We start from the raw sequence: 17,043 nt of genomic DNA, 5'->3' as shown, positions 1-17,043 counted from the left end.
TTTGTTATTATAAGGTACTTGGACTACCTGTGAAGTGCTATAGTATTATTTGAAAGTAGACTTGAATTAATCGTAAATGTAATTGCAAACTCTAGGGCAACCACTAAAAAAGTAAAAATAACAAGTATAATTGATATGTTAAGAAAGGAGAGAACATGTAATAGTATAAAATGCTCAATTCAAACCATAAAAGGCACAAAAACAGTGGAAGACAAAAAACAGGAACAAAGAACAATGGTATAACAAATAGAAAACAGTAACAATTACAGTAGATATTAATACAACTGTATCAATAATTACTTTAAACATCAATAGACTAAACACACCAATTAAAACACACATTGTCAGAGTGGATCAAAAAACAAGACCCAGCTAGCTATACGTTGTCTATGAGAAACCAACTATAAAAATAAAGACACATATAAATTAAAAGGAAGGGGATGGAGAAAGATACACTATGCTAAAGAGAGTGGAAGTAGATATGTTAATTTCAGACAGGCAGACTTCAGAATAAGGAAAGTTAGCAAGGACAAAAGGGCATTACATAATGACAAAGGGGACAATTCTTCAAAAAGACATAACAATCCTTAGTATATATGCACCTAACAACAGTGTCAAAATATATGAAGTAAAAACTGATGTTACTGCAAGGAGATATACCTGATCCACTAATACATTCGGAGACTTTAACACCCCTCTATCAGAAATGTACAGATCCAGGAGGGAGAAAATTAGCAAGAACACAGTTGAAACCAAAACACCTTCAATCTACTGGATATAACTCACATCGATAGACTACTTCACCTGATGAAGGTAGAAAACACATTCTTCTCAAGCTCACACGGAACATTCTGGACCATTTTATGGACCATAAAACACACTTTTAAAAGAACAAAAATCATATAATGTCTAATCTCAGATCACAATGGAATTAAACTGGAAATTAATAATGGAAAGATTGCTGGATAATCTCAAAATATATGGAGATTAATCAACACACTTCTACTTAACACATGGGTCAAAGAAGAAATCTCACGAGAAATTTTAAAATATTTCAAACTAAATGAAAATAAAATACAATTTATCAAAATTTGTGGGATGCAGTGAAAGCAGTGTTTAGAGAAAAATTTACAGCACTGAATTCATATAGAAATGAAGAAAGCTCTAAAATCAATAATCTAAGTTTCCACCTTAGAAAACTTGAAAAAGAAGAGCAACTGAAATCTAAAGTAAGCTGAAGAAAAATAACGAAAATTAGAGCAGAAATCCATGAAACTGAAAACAGGAAATCAACAGAGAAAAACCAACAAAACCAAAAGCCAGTTCTTTGAAAAGATCAAGCTTCTACGCAGGTTAACTAAGAAAAAAAGAGAGAAAACAAAAATTACCAATATCAGAAACAAAAGAAGAGACATCACTACAGATTCCAAGGACATTTAAAGGATAATAAAGGAATACTATGAATAATGCTATGCCCACAAATTTGATAACCTAGATGAAATGGACTAGTTACTTGAGAGACACAATCTGCCAAAACTCACACATCAAGAATAGACAATATGAACAGACTTATATCTACTAAAGAAATTGAATCAATAATTAATAACCTTTCAAAACATAAAGCACTAGGTCCACATGGGTTCATGTGTGAATTCTATCAAACATTTAAGAAAGAACTTATACCAATTCTCTATAGTCTTTTCCAGAAGACAGAAGCAGAGGGAATATTTACAGAATTATTCTGAGGCCAGCATTAATACCTAAATATCTAATACCAAAACTAAATGAAGACACTACAAGAAAAAAAAAAAGGACCAAGATATCTCATGGGCATTGATGCAAAACTCCCGAACACATTAGCAAAATATAAGCAAATGAAATCCAACAATATATAAAAATAATTATACACCACAACCAAGTGGGATTTATACCAGATATGCAAGGGTGGTTCAACATTCAAAAGTCAATTCAGGTAATTCATCACATCAACAGACTCAAAAAGAAAAAAAAGACACGATTACATCGATAGACAAAGAAAAAGTATTTGACAAAATCCAACACTCATTCATGATAAAAACTCTTAACAAACTAGAAACAGAGGAGAACTTCCTCAACTTGATAAAGAACATCTATACAAAACCTACAGTTAATATCATAATTAATGGTGAGAAACTTTCTTGCTAACCTCAGGAACAAAACAAGGACGTCCCCTCTCACCATTCCTTTTCACCATCATAATGGAAGTCCCAGCTAATGCAATAAAACAAGAAAAGGACATAAAAAGTATACAGGTTGAGAAGAAAGAAATAAGTGTCTGTTCAGAGATGACATGATTGTCTATGTAGAAATTCTGAAAGAATCAACAAATCTGTAGGTTGCTTTGGGTAGCATGGATATTTTAACAATCCTAATTCTTTCAATCCATGAGTACGGTATATCTTTCCATTTATTTGTGTCATCTTCAATCCCTTTCATCAGTGTCTTACAGTTTTCAGGGTACAGGTCTTTCACCTCCCTGGCTAAATTTATTTCTATGTATTTTATTCTTTGTGAGGCTGCTGTAAATAGATTTTTCTTTCTGATAGATCATTATTAGTGTATAGAAATGCCACAGATTTCTGTATATTAATCTCACAGCCTGCAACTTTACTGAATTCATTTATTAGTCTAAAAGTTTTTCTGGTGGAGTCTTTAGGGTTTTCTATATATAGTATCATGTCACCTGCAAATAGTCGTGTATATGTATTTTAAAGTAGCAGGATAATCCAATAATTTCGTTTTTAGGTTACCTATAGGGAAAAAAATAGAGTGATCAAGAGATAAAAGGTAGACTTTCCTGAATGTAACCTGTTCTGTAGATTTAACTTTGAAACATAAGATACCTCATTAGCCCAGTAGGCATCAGTCTCATAACTTTGAAACCATGAAAATGTTTTATATACTTAGAAAACAAAATTATATTTTTAAAAAATCCCTAAAACTAAAATCAAAATGAAATGAATCAACCCAACTTCATCAATTTTGTGGTTTAACCACACAGACAACTGTTCAAGTGACTTAAAATACAATAATTTGCACTTTGCTATACAGCAGAAACTAACACAACACTGAAAATCAACTACACTCCAATAAAAATTAATTTTTAAAAAGTACAATAATTTGACTATCTCTTCCTAAGAAACATATATCACAGATATTTCCCTCACGGGATATATCCTAAGAACTACCAAGACATCTTAAACTGTTTGAAGTAATCATATTATTAGTAATACGATTGTTAATTATTATTCTGGAACTATTAAATGTAAGATAATGCAAATGAATGTCAACAGGGACTAAAATTTTCAGCATAAGAGAAAAGTGATACAGCTATAAAATCAAAGAATTAGGTAAAAGTCTTGCAATTCTAAATTTGAACTATTTGAACTCATGTTTGCGTGCATGTTTTTAAAGAGAAGATACATATGTATTTCCTAGGTGAAATACAATGAAAAGCCCTAAAAATAACTAGTGGTTTCCAAGTAGTGGTCCTGAAATACCATCTCCCAATAAAAGACGTAGGGGAAAATGGCTGACTCCAAGTAGAGGATAGATATAAAATATATACAATGAGCTGGGAACATCTTAACAGAAACAAAGAAACTATCAAGGACTACTGAAGCTATGTCAATACAGGCAGGATATAATTGGACTTCATCAAAATTAAAGGATATCTTTTTTTTTTTTTTTTTTTTTTTTTTTTTGCCGTACGTGGGCCTCTCTCTGTTGTGGCCTTTCCCGTTGCGGAGCACAGGCTCCGGACGCGCAGGCTCAGCGGCCATGACTCACGGGCCCAGCCGCTCCGCGGCATGTGGGATCTTCCCGGACCGGGGCAAGAACCCGCATCCCCTGCATCGGCAGGCGGACTCTCAACCACTGCGCCACCAGGGAAGCCCTAAAGGATATCTTTAAAGACACCACAGGGACTTCCCTGGCAGTCCAGTGGTTAAGACTCCGTGCTTCCACTGCAGGGGGCATGGGTTCGATCCCTGGTCAGGGAACTAAGATCCCGCATGCTGCACGGTGCAGAAAAAAAAAAAAAAAAAAAAAGACTCCACAAAGAAAATGAAAAGGCAAGTCACATACTGGGAAAATGTATTTGCAATACACATATCCTGCAAATGACTGGTGGTATTCAGAACATATAAGAGCCACAAATCTGTAATAAGACAAACAGCCCAACTTATAAGCAAAAGACATAAACAGACACTTCACAAAAAAATTGTAAAAGGCCAATAAACACATGAAAAGATGCTCAACATCACTAATCATCAAGAAATGAAAATTAAGGGACCTCCCTGGAGGCTCAGTGGTTAAGAATCTGCCCAGGAAGATCCCACATGCCATGGAACAACTAAGCCCGTGAGCCACAACTACTGAGCCTGCGCTCTAGAGCCCGTAAGCCACAACTACTGAGCCTCCACACCACAACTACTGAAGCCCTCGCGCCTAGAGCCCGTGCTCAGCAACAAGAGAAGCCACCGCAATGAGAAGCCTGCACACCGCAACGAACAGTAGCCCCTGCTCGCCGCAACTAGAGAAAGCCTGCACGCAGCAACAAAGACCCAACGCAGCCAAAAATAAATTAATTTAAAAAAAAAGGAAATGCAAATTAAAGCCACTATATACCCAGTAGAGCAATGCCAAGTGTTGGCAAGAATGTAGAGCAACTGAAACTCTCATACACTGTGGGTTGAGGATGTAAAATGGAATAACCACTAGGGAAAACTACTTGGCAGTTTCTTATAAAGCTAAGACACATAACATACACATAACATATGACTCAGCAGTTCCACCTCTAGGTATTTACCCACAGAAAACTATGTCCACACAGACTTGTACACAAATGTTCATAGCAGCTTTATTCATAATAGCCGTAATAACCAGAAAACAACTCTAATGTCCATCAACTGGGGAATGGGTAAACAAATTTTGACATATCCATATAATAAAACAGTAACCCACAATAAAAGGAACAAACTGTTGACACATACTACAACATGGCTGCATTTCAAAAGTATTGTGCTAAAAGAACCGAGACCCAAGAATATATAATATCTGATTCCATTATAATGACAGATCAGAGGTTGTCAGGAGCCTGGTTTGAGAGGGGACTGACTCCAAAAAGACATGAAGATATGTTCTGGGTGATGGAAATGTTATGTATCTTCATTGTGGTGGTGGTTATACAGGTGTGTACATTTGTCAAGACTCAAATGGTACACTTAAAGTGAACACATTTTATAAAGTAAACTTTTAAACAGAGCTCAGGATCTAATATAAAGACCTCCAACAAGCTAAGGAAGGGACATTTGAGGGAAAAGAAAAAAAAAAAGAAAAATAGTGGTACTGGATTAGAGTTAAAAGACATTAATAAGAACTCATGTTTAGCTCAATACAGATAAAGACGGTTGCCTGTAATATTTATAGATATATGCATATACACCAATTAGTATACACTCATATATTTCATTGCTCTGTCAGCTGAGAGGGCCTAAAAAAAAACAGCACCCCAGTAGGAACAAGCACACCTAGTACCAGATTTCAGCTCGCTCTCTCACTCTCGCTCTCGCGCTCTCTCTCTCTCTCTCTCTCTCTCTCTCTCCCTCTCCCTCTCCCTCTCTCTCTCCCCTAGCCATCAGAGAAAATGTCCATGCTACCCATACAAAGAGGTCCACATAGAAACTGAGGCCTCCAGCTGACTTCCAGCATCAACAACCAGACATGAGAGTGAAAAAATCTTCAAATGATTCCTGCCTCCAGCATCCTAATACTTTAGCTGAGGTTCCAGACATAAAGGAAGAAAGAAGCCATGCCTACTGTGCCCTTTCTGATTTCCTGACAGAATCCATGAACAAAATAAATGGTTGTTATACGCCAAGGTTTGGCAACTGGAACTCCTTTTAATACTATCAAAAAATATTATGTATTTGCAGATCATACAAGGCTAAAGACATATTTTTATATAAAATGAACATTTTAATCTACATTTAAAAATCACAGTCATCAATCACGTACTACATACACATTATCAAATTCCTACCAGGTGGTATATATTGTATCTCCACTTACACCCTTCCCCTTCTCTTCTAAACCTTTTCCTTTGAAATGGGTAAACAACACTCCTGTGTTCTACTAAATCCTATACTCATTCTCAAATTTTTAATTTGGTGACTCTCTACTCTTGCTGTTTTACATTTACTGTGTTTTATTCTTTCCAAAGAATTTTCACATGTACGTCCTCACTTGGTTCTCACTATAACTTGTGACATATTGGTGCAAGAGACTTACTCAGGATAGTTACAAAACTGTTAATAAGGCCTTCTAAGTTAAAGCCCTCCATTGCATGAGTCAGCTTTTTATAACACATACAGTCCTATCTCCTTCCTTATCAGTGAAACTTTTTCCTCATCTAGCCAGAAATATCAAGATGTAGAAAAAGAACAAGAATTTTTTTAGGTGGTGGGGGGAGGGAAATGAGGGACAGGAACAGAACTGGGTAGGGGGCTACAAAGCAAAGCTAATAATTATGTATACATTCTGGGAGGTACAGTTCCCAGAGACAGAAAGCTTCATGCTAGAAATTAGTTCTCAATTCAGAAAACCAGAGAACCAAGCACTAAGGGTAGGTCAAAATCAACTGTAGTGTGCAAAGTCAACATCAATGGTAGCCTATAAAATATCTGAAAGAGGCTGGAAGTTGGATAATCAACTTACGATTCAGCTAAAGACTGAGATCTGAAAAAGTAATTTGCATAGTAGTCATTTTAAATAGATCCAGAGTGGAGGTGAGGATAAGTATCAAGTCTAAATAGATTGTCTGAAGATAAGTCATCAGGTTGAGATGGGGTAGGAAATGATAAAAATGACCTTTGAAAAAATACTGGACAAGGAAAAGGGAACATGATTCTGAAGCCTCAAAAGAAAAACTTCTGAAAATGACTTATTATTGGAACCAGAGAAGGTCATTAAAATGATTAAGAAAAAATATTTTAAATATATTACACAGATCAGTTGAAACATTATTCCAATGGTTTTAATTTCATATATGAGAAAGGAGATTGACAAAAAAGATTAAGACGTTAAAAACAAAGATCATGAAAAATACCGGAGATGGATGGTGGTAAAGATTGCATAACAATGTAAATATACTTAATGCCACGGAACTGTACACTTAAAAATGTTTAAAATGGTAAATGTATAATGTATTTTATAACTTAAAAAAGAAAAACATGTTTTAAAAGATCAATTCATACAAATAAACTCAGACCATTGCCCATCTGCTCTAAGGTAAGATTTCAGGTGAGCAAGGGATGCTCACAGTGCATCTCTAAATCCTAAACTATTAGATATCCTCCCACAATGATGAATTATTTTATACTTTCTTGAATGTGGCCACAAAGCTTCTCTTAAGAGACAGAGATCCCCTATAGCACATGCATGCCCTAATCATCAACAAATGCTTGAATGTTCCTCCTGACTCTATATTCACAGGTCTAATTTTGCTTTCAAAGCTATTTTAATTGTGTGCTCAAATTATGTAAAATAACAAGTCTCTGTTATAGAAGAAGAAAACACAATTCAATGACTGCATTTGAAAAGTTCTATAGACTGGTGGAAAGTATCCAGTACCATAAAAATATATTTATTATTTCATAACTGTTCTAAAATAGCATATTACTGTCTGTGCAAATACAGAAAACAGTGCCAAAAGTTAGTAGTCCGTGATGCTATGAGTCTAGCGTACAAAAGGGGCCTTTCCATCTTAGTTACTAGCATGGAAAGCCTGTAGTTAGGCTTAACACCTCCCCTCCACTCATTCTTTTGGTCATCAAATCCTACTGACACTACCTCAAATTAGCCTCTCACCATGTTAAATTCAGTTCCATTATGTTAAGCATGGTTCTGATCACCTAGACCAGCCAACATGTCCAAAATATTGCCAATGCAACATATGACCAACATAAAAAATTATTAACAAGATATATGACTTTCTTTTTTTCATACTAAGTCCTTGAAATTCAGTATGTATTTTATACTTACAGCACATCTCAATTCAGACTAGCTACACTTCAGGTGCTCAACAGCCCCACTGGACAGCACAGACCTGAGACCATCAGGAGTTCTCAACAATGGCTGCACATCAGAATCACTTTTCATTTATTCAGTAAGTGAACTTACTAGTTCCAGGGTCTGGAGATGAATTGGTAAACAAGATAGATCTCTTCGGCCCTCATCTCACATACACATGCCGTTAATTCTTTCACTCTAGGTGCACAGCTTCACAGGTTCTCAAACACACAAGTCCTTTAAAACACCTTATTGTTATTGTGTTGGTTTTCTTCCTCTTCCTAGACTCTCACCCATTCCCTCCTTCATCCCATCTATCCTTCAATATCCAGTGCAAATGTCATTTTCCTCTGGTTCCCCAGGCAGTTACTTATTCCCTCCATTGTGAGCTCTGCTCTCCTCTCTCTGACATACTACCACAGTCTATAGCATTACAGTTTACCTATTTATGAATTGGTCTCTCCACAAGTTCAGGGTTTATCAACCTCAGACACACTGGAGTTGAGGTCAATAACAGAGAAACGGTGGAATTAGTTTGCAGAAAATCACACACATCCTATCTTAGCCATGCTATGTTATCTATGCAATACTTGCCCCTACATAAACTACATATGATTTTCCCATAGAAATTCATTATGTGAAGATCAAGAGTCACACATGTTAAAATAGGGAATGTACCACAGAAATGATCAGCACCTGTTTTCGTGCCAGATATAGCACTCAAAATAATTAACACCTGCTATCCTAACTTATTAACAGTTTTCTCTAAGTTTGGATAGTGAATTCCCTAAAACCTGACTACTCTTGAATCTTGAGACTTTATCCCTTAGGTGTACATGAAGTTAAGTGCCTTTGAGGACTATCTCATCTAAGGAAAGCAAGAACCAGGCTTTAAATGTCTTAACAAAATACCAACTTTGCTGTCTACTAAAATGATATGCTGAACATATAAACCTTTACAATCAACAACTACTTACACTTAGATATCTTTTAAAAACCTCAATCTCCAATGCCAATATTCATCTCCTATTAAGAGCCTAAAACCAATTTATATTTGAGAAAAAAGGCTAAGAGCTATTCTAATACCATTTATTAAGCTGTCACATTGGAAGAGTCAGTCATGATACTTGTTTTACATATATTTTCTTCACAGCAACACAATAATATAGCTATCACCTCCATTTTACAGATAAAGAAACTGACAGTAGCATTAAATAACAATTCCTAAAGTAATGTGTTCAGAATATGAATTCCAGATGTCTGCCCTTTACATTAAGTACAATCTACCTAGTGGTATGCTGGAGCCAGTTCACACTGACTCACAAGAGCTAACTGTTAAATTTTTAGGAACTGCACAAGCTGTAACTAAAAATTAAATCATAAAAACAATTAAATAAGTAATATTAAAACCAACAGTACTAATTATTCAAAACTCACTTCCCAAATATTTTAGTACACTTTACTCTTGTGGTTAATTACATTTATTGTGTGTGTGTGTATTCCCACACTTCCCAACTCTGTATTCAGTGATACCATTTTAGTAGCTTGAAACTGACCATGATGGGAGTATTTACACCAAAGAAATTGGTAAATCCTACAAAGTATGGCTTTCTTTTTTTCTGAGTGGTTGTTAAACATATACCAGCAAACCATGGAGTCCATTCATTATTCTGAAATAAAAAGTTATTTCAAAATGCAATACACATGCTCAGCCCCTACCCAGAAATTCTAATTCAGTAGATTAAGAGTAAAGTACCTGCGTGTGTATTTTGAAAAAGACCATTTCTCCTCCAAAAGGATTTTGATACATACCGCCAGCTGAGAACTACCATTTGAGATTTTTAAAACCGTTTTATGTATCATATCAGACATTAGAAAGCTACATACTTAAAACTGCATTACTTTAAGTCCCCAAAGATGTCTTTACAAACTGTAATATAAAACTGTGACACAGCTTTTTTTCAAGGATCAAAATAGCCAAAAGAAAGTTTCTATATATCTAAAATTATCAAAGAGGTTGCTGCTTATACAATTCAGTAACTTTCGTAAAAAGGCTATAATGAGACAACTAGATATCCATATGCAAAAGAATAAGGTTGGACCCTTACCTCACACCATAAATAAAAATTAACTCAAAATGGATCAAAGATTTAAATGTAAGAGCTAAAGCTCTAAGATTCTTTGAAGAAAACATAGGCATAAATCTTTCTGACCTTGAATTAGACAACAGTTTCTTAAATGTGACACCAAAAGCACAACAAAAATATAGATAAATTGGATTTCATCAAATTAAAAACATTTTTTAAAGGACACCATCAAGAACATGAAAAGACAACCCACAGAATAGGAGAAAATTTTTACAAGTCATATATATAAGGGACTTGAATCCAAAATACATAAAGAATTCTTACAAATCAACAATAAAAGCAACCCAATCTAAAAATGGACAAAGGATCTGAATAGACATTTCTCCAAAGAACATATACAAATGGCCAATAAGCACACAAGAAGATGTTCAACATCACTAGCAATCAGAGAAATGCAAGTCAAAACTACAATGAGATTACCGATAGGTATAATCAAAAAATTAGATAACAGCAAATTCTGGCAAAGATGTGGAGTACTGGAAATCTCACACACTGATGTAAAGAATTTAAAATGGTGCAGCTGCTTTGGAAAACATCCTAGCAGTTCCTCAAAAGGTTAAACATAGTTACCACATGACTGAGCAATCCCACTCCCAGATATAAACTCAAGAGAAATAAAAACATATGGCCACACAAAAACTTGTATACAAATGTTCATAGCAGCATTATTCATAAGAGCCAAAACATAGCAACAACCCCAACATTCATCGACTGATGAATGGATAAAAAGAATGTGATATCTCAATACAATGGAATATTATTTGGCAAAAACAAGAAGTGAAATACTGATACATCCCCTAATATTTCACAAACCTTGAAAACACTATGCTAAGTGAAAGAAACTAGTGACTAAAAAACTCACATATTGTATGACTCGATTTATATGAATATCCAGAATAGGCAAATTTACAGTGATAGTAACTGGAATAGTGTTTGCCCAGGGCTGGTGGTCAACTGAGGGGCTAGGGAAATGACCGCTAAAGGTTATGGGTATTCTTTCTGGGGTGATGAAATTGTTCTAAAATAGACTGTGGTGATGGATGCATGACTGAATATGTGTAAAGCTGCCCAAGTGTACACTTTAAATGGATGAACTGTATCTCAATAAATTCATCGCAAATGCACACACAAGAGCACGATAAATTTCTTTAAAAAAAAAAATTAGATCTGGGAAATTTCCATTCCTGACAAACATCTATGTTTTCTTTTAATCAATAAACTACATCATAAATTGTGCTTCTCTTTTGGTTTTACCACTAAATTCTGTGATCATATGTGCTTTCTAGTTCAGTTTCTGTCACCACCATGCCTTGCCTTCACTGTTTTAATTTAAAAGTGTTGTACTACAAGGCACTTCAACCCTTCTTGGAAGCAGGCAGGAAACGATGGCTGGCTGAATTCCGAAAACTTAAGAATACATTTAAATACTCATGATGTCCACCATGGCACAGAAACCCTATGAAGTTCAGCTTGAGCTCTGCCAACCAGATCCCTTCATTTTAACTACCACCAAGAACTAAAACGGTAAGAATTATGAGTTTTTCCAGAGGACTTTTTCCCTCTAAATTACATTATCCATATAGAACACTGTAATGCAATATTACACATTTACCATATATTTAGCACACAAGATAATATTTAAAATAGAACATAAATAATAAATCACTACTGAAATTTAACTTTGTTTGGGGAAATTCATTCCTACCCTAACAGGTGAGGATGACTCCTCTGTATTTCGTTTCTGGGACTCAGTGTCCACATCTTGGCGCTTGTTCTTCATTCTTTCTCTAAGATCCCCTGTAGGTCTTTCTGGTGACCTTTGAACCAAAAAACAAAAACAAAACAAAAAACAAAACAAAACAACAAAAATCTATATTTATATAACATTTTATAAGAATATATTTACAGAAATAACCTCACAAATCTCAATATAGTTTTTCTACTATCCATGGCTCCTAAAGTTCAGAAAAACAACTAATAAATTTGTTTATATATTAATATATAAAAAAATATAAGCATCACTTACAAGTTTTCTCCCAATACCAATCAAAATGCATACACTAAAACTCCATGGGGTGGCAGGTACTGGTGATATTAATAAGAAACTATAGGTGAGCTGAGAGAAAGGAATTTGTAATTAATAGCTTAATTTGTTTTCCTATGAATCACATAAATATATTAGTTATATTCGAAAGCAAAGAGTAGGAAGGTAAAGTTTTAAACCACAGCACTGCAAAATTAATCTAGAAACAACAGTATTATCATCTATACACGTATATGGTTGGATGCAACAACAACAACTGTGAAAATATTTTATGCATCTCAAGAATGAAAGCAAATAATGTTATTCTTACAATTCTTCTTAAATTTGAAATTATTTCAGAGTAGAAAGTAGTTGAAAAATTCAAAGCAAGATTTTCAACAGTGAGTTTATACTCTGCTTTTATACTCATTTTTAATTAAGGAAAAATATACATATTTATATTTAACACTGGTAAAGCTTCATAATTTATATTAGCAATTTGGTAAATGGATGTTCAATTATTTTCACACCATCACTAAGTGAGAAAAATAAAGCAGAGGTAGAAAACACACTGCCTTTAAAAGACTATTCCTAGAGCACCATTAAAAGAGGGCAATAGTTGTTAAGGAATGATATGTCCCTCTTTAGCCACCAAAAAAAAATGTGTATGTTTTTAAAAGATATAAACAGATTACAAAAATACTGACATCTATTTCAAGTAATAGCTGTTCAATCAAATCGAGTCCTTTATCAATCATTAATACAAATCACATGATTAGTGAAAAAATAATTTCAGTCAATTCACTTCAAAGGAGTTCATTAACATTTACATGCACATTTTATAGATCTATATTAAATGTTTTAACAGTTAAAGCTGAACTGGTAAATGGATCTTCTTATTAAGAACCAGCACTTAAATGCTTTAAATTATAATTATGATGCACATGTAAATTTTATGTGCCCTAGTTTCCTTCATATAATAAGACAGTAATAAACTTGTTTCTATCCTAAAGAGTACCTAACAGAATGCTCTACATACAGTGAATGCTCAGTGACTTAAATGATTTGTGACTAAGTAAGCATTTCTGAAATACATTACTTATCTTTCCATCTCTGAATCATATTATGAACTATATTTTTCTTCCTTATAAAAAAAAGGGAAAATACACAAATACGAAGGAAGTTATTGGGGAAAAAAATGCACAAAATAGCAAAATTATAACAAAAAATCCTTTATTCTAAATCTAGTAATGACACTATTTTTTTCCATTTTAGACAAATTTCTCTGCCCATTTGCCTCACAACCATCTCTCATAAAAATTTTGAGTATGTTAATGTCACAGATGAAGTAAAGCATGTATTAAAATTACAGTAATAATATAAGCAAAACATTAAAATTATTGAAACAGTTTCCCCAGGTATGTGTTTGTTTATACAGGTATTAAACTTATAAAGACTAACTTTCCCACATTGACAGAAGGGACAGATGACAATCTAAATACAAATAAAACAGAGTACTCAGCATCACAAGTAACCTAAAAATGTACAACATTTAAGTGAACAGAAAGTCAGCTAATGTTAAGGTTTTGAATTTTAAGTTCTGTTAAACTTCAAAATCCGTACACATACACAAAAATTCACCCAATTAAAAAGGAAATCTCCAAATGCTAATGTTCAGTTTTTACACTGTTGCTGAAGCCAAAGCAATCAGCACATTCAATTTTAGGACTAGGTAAATCAGTTGTTTACCAATCAAGTTTAAACTGCTTTTGTGACAATCTTTATGTATGTTACATCTTTAAACACCATAACAAAATCATCATGAGGGAGCCAAAAGAAAAATAAAAGATTTTTATTAGGAAAGTCTAATTTAGCCTTGCCTTTATTAAAGGAAAAATGATATTCTAAATAGGTAGTACATTTATCCACATATAAATACATACTTTCATTTACCTCAATATATTGTGATAAGAGATTTGGCAAATGCATTTTAACCTACAGAGCTTGCATTAGATTATCTTTTGTAATTACGATTTGAATTTAGAACATCTTAAAAAGCTAAAATTATACTTATTTAAATTCTACTATTTTAAGAGTTGAATGTAGTCTCTCCTCACTAAAAGCAAATCCATGAAATTCTGCCATCTTAAACAGCACTTTAATACATAATTGCGGGTCAGGGCACGAAAGTAAGCCATACATACATTAAAAAAACAAATTTTTGAGCAAATTAATTTTAAAGCAAACATCTCTATTAATTTTGAAATTAACAACTAAAAAGATCCTGTCGATCTTTGCTGTTGATAAGACTACCACCAAAATAGAAAATCTGACCAAACATATGGTAGTATTTCAGATTTTTATACTAGATAAATTACAAAAGCCATCTTCTAATAGTATATGAACAATTCAAAGTTCTCAATTTACCTTCTATAATTGCTGCTATAACCTTTACCACGGGGTGAAGGGCCATGTACGAATCTACATGTGTTTCCATAGAGGCAGTTGCCAGTCTTCAGCCAGTTACGGCACTGTGTCTAAGAGACAGATATTACTATGTAAATTTCATATTTAGTCATATTTATTTCTGGAAAAAAAGATGCTAGTGGGACAAAATTTAAATAAATGCTATCAAAATTCCAACTAACCTGAGATATATTACTCCCCAAATAATAAAAACATCAAAAAGAAAAGCCCATAAACCCTAATGCCCACCTCACTCCTTTTTTATGAAACACATTTTAAAAAAATTTACTAAACCAATATTCCTACAATACAACAACCTATTCACTTTTGTGATATAAATAAGAAGTTGAAGAACAGGAATTCAAGAGAACCCCTGTGACTGTACTAGTGACAACTCACCTCTGCTGTACTGCCAGTGCTGGGTCCAAGCCTCTCAAATACACTGGGTCTTCGGGATGTGCTATCAGATATGGTCTTGGTATTTTCCACTGTGACCTTCCTTCTAATTTTTGACATTTTGTACTACTTTAACCAAAAAAGAGAGAGGCAAACTGTAAAATTCTTCAGTTTTAAATAACTGAGCCAATAACTTACAAGTAGATAAAATGGTAGATAAGATAACACTGCAAAATTACAGGGGATTTTTCTCAGAAGAAAAAAGCCATAGGAGAGGTCACAAGTAAACAGAGGTAAACAGAAACTGTCTTCTAAGACATACCTTATTAGTGAATTTAGAACAATTTTGAATCTTTTGCCTAGAATTTTACCTCTTCTACAGAGTGAGTAAGATTCTACTCACACAGTTAAGTTTCCATAGTACATTCAATTTCAGAAAACACACTATAAAATGTTTAGTTTCTAAGTTCCTTATAAAAGTTGTTTCAAAATTTAATAACTGTCTTTTAAAGAAAGTTGTGCTATCATTCTCCATCAACTAGTTAACGGTTAAAGAAAGCTTTGCCAAAAATAAAATCAGGTAAGAATTTTAGTCAGAGTAGAAATTATGTTTTACACAGTTTAAGTGATAACATCAGCTATGTCCCAAAAATCAGCTTGGGAGAAAAATACTATTTAAATATTTTCTTTGTCTTACAGAAGCCAAAGAAGAACAGCATAATCAGGAAATTTATTTTGCATTAATACAAAAAACAAAACCCTCAATGTTGATAAGTGACCTTCTTTCAAAATATGACAGGCTGTAGAACTAGAAAAAGTGAAGATGTTTTGATAATCTATACTGCACTGAATTGACATAAAAGTCAAAGATGCTAAAAGAAATAAACAGGCTATTTACCATTATTATTAACAAGAAAAGAAAGATGAATTATAAAAATATTTTACAAAAGTAAATAAAACATTAGAAACTAAAATATACAATCAGGTGATTCAACTAGAAATGAAAATATCAGCACTATGATATACGTTAGAAAACAATGTTAAATTCTAGACCTAGAATAATCTAGAGAGTACACTACTGTGGGAAGTGGGTAGGAACTGCCTAAGAGAAAGAAAAAGGAACTAAACCGTATCACACTTTATACACTAAATATTAGTTGAAATTTTGTTAGTAGTCAAAAGTTACTAGAATGAATGATGTCAACTAAAGAAGTAAAAGTTCCATTTGGTAAAGAACTGGTCTCTATAAAGTTCACAAATGCTCTTTAATGTGGTTTCAAAGTAAGGTCCTATCACTTAAAAGGAAATTAAATCATGGTAGTACAGAATCAAAACTTTAAAAAAAAATTACAATGTTTGGTCCAGTTAGATACTTCTTGTCAAGTCACACTTTGAAAAGGTCCAAAGAATATGGACATTTGACAAATTAACAGGTAATGAACCAAAAGGAAAATATGATATGATACAATATGGTAGTTTTAAATTGGAAAATTTTATATTCTTATTTTCTAATATACAATGTAATCATTAATTACGATTACAATCAATTTTTAGTGATTCAAAAGAGGTAACTTTAAAGAAATTACAAATTTAAAAAAATTACAGAGTGTCACATAAGTGAACAAGAATTTGTGCAACATAAAATCACTTATGTATCAACTGTTCATCAAGTAAGGAACTATGAGGTCCACCCTCCACACTAGAGTGAGTATTGTAAGATAATCTTTGATTTAACTTTTCTTGAGCTTATTCTCAGCCCAAATGTGAATTTATAAAGGAAAAGTTGGTAAATTCCACATGTACATTTGACTTACTGAACATAAATAAAAGCCAAGATAAGCGATAAGTGGAGCTGAGAAAGATCTAGAAAACGTAGAGCTTTGATTAACTGAGAAAAACACT

At 33.5% G+C, this 17,043-nt stretch overlaps 1 protein-coding gene across 1 annotated transcript in view; it reads right to left on the bottom strand.

Moving 5' to 3' along the window:
- Positions 1–17,043, bottom strand: part of ZC3H13 (zinc finger CCCH-type containing 13) — a 91,930-nt gene that overhangs the window by 70,447 nt on the left and 4,440 nt on the right. Inside the window, exons 2-4 of the mRNA XM_065896021.1 lie at positions 15,145–15,270; positions 14,707–14,816; positions 11,962–12,073 (exon numbers count right to left, since the gene is read on the bottom strand). Coding sequence (XP_065752093.1) covers positions 11,962–12,073; positions 14,707–14,816; positions 15,145–15,261 — 339 coding nt within the window. The 5' untranslated portion in view covers positions 15,262–15,270. The remainder of the gene's footprint in view (positions 1–11,961; positions 12,074–14,706; positions 14,817–15,144; positions 15,271–17,043) is intronic.

Source organism: Phocoena phocoena, chromosome 18 (assembly GCF_963924675.1).
Source record: "Phocoena phocoena chromosome 18, mPhoPho1.1, whole genome shotgun sequence".
In the NCBI taxonomy this organism is placed as follows: Eukaryota; Metazoa; Chordata; class Mammalia; order Artiodactyla; family Phocoenidae; genus Phocoena; species Phocoena phocoena.
Note: the sequence above shows the minus strand (reverse complement) of the source record. Positions and strands in the feature narration are given on the sequence as shown.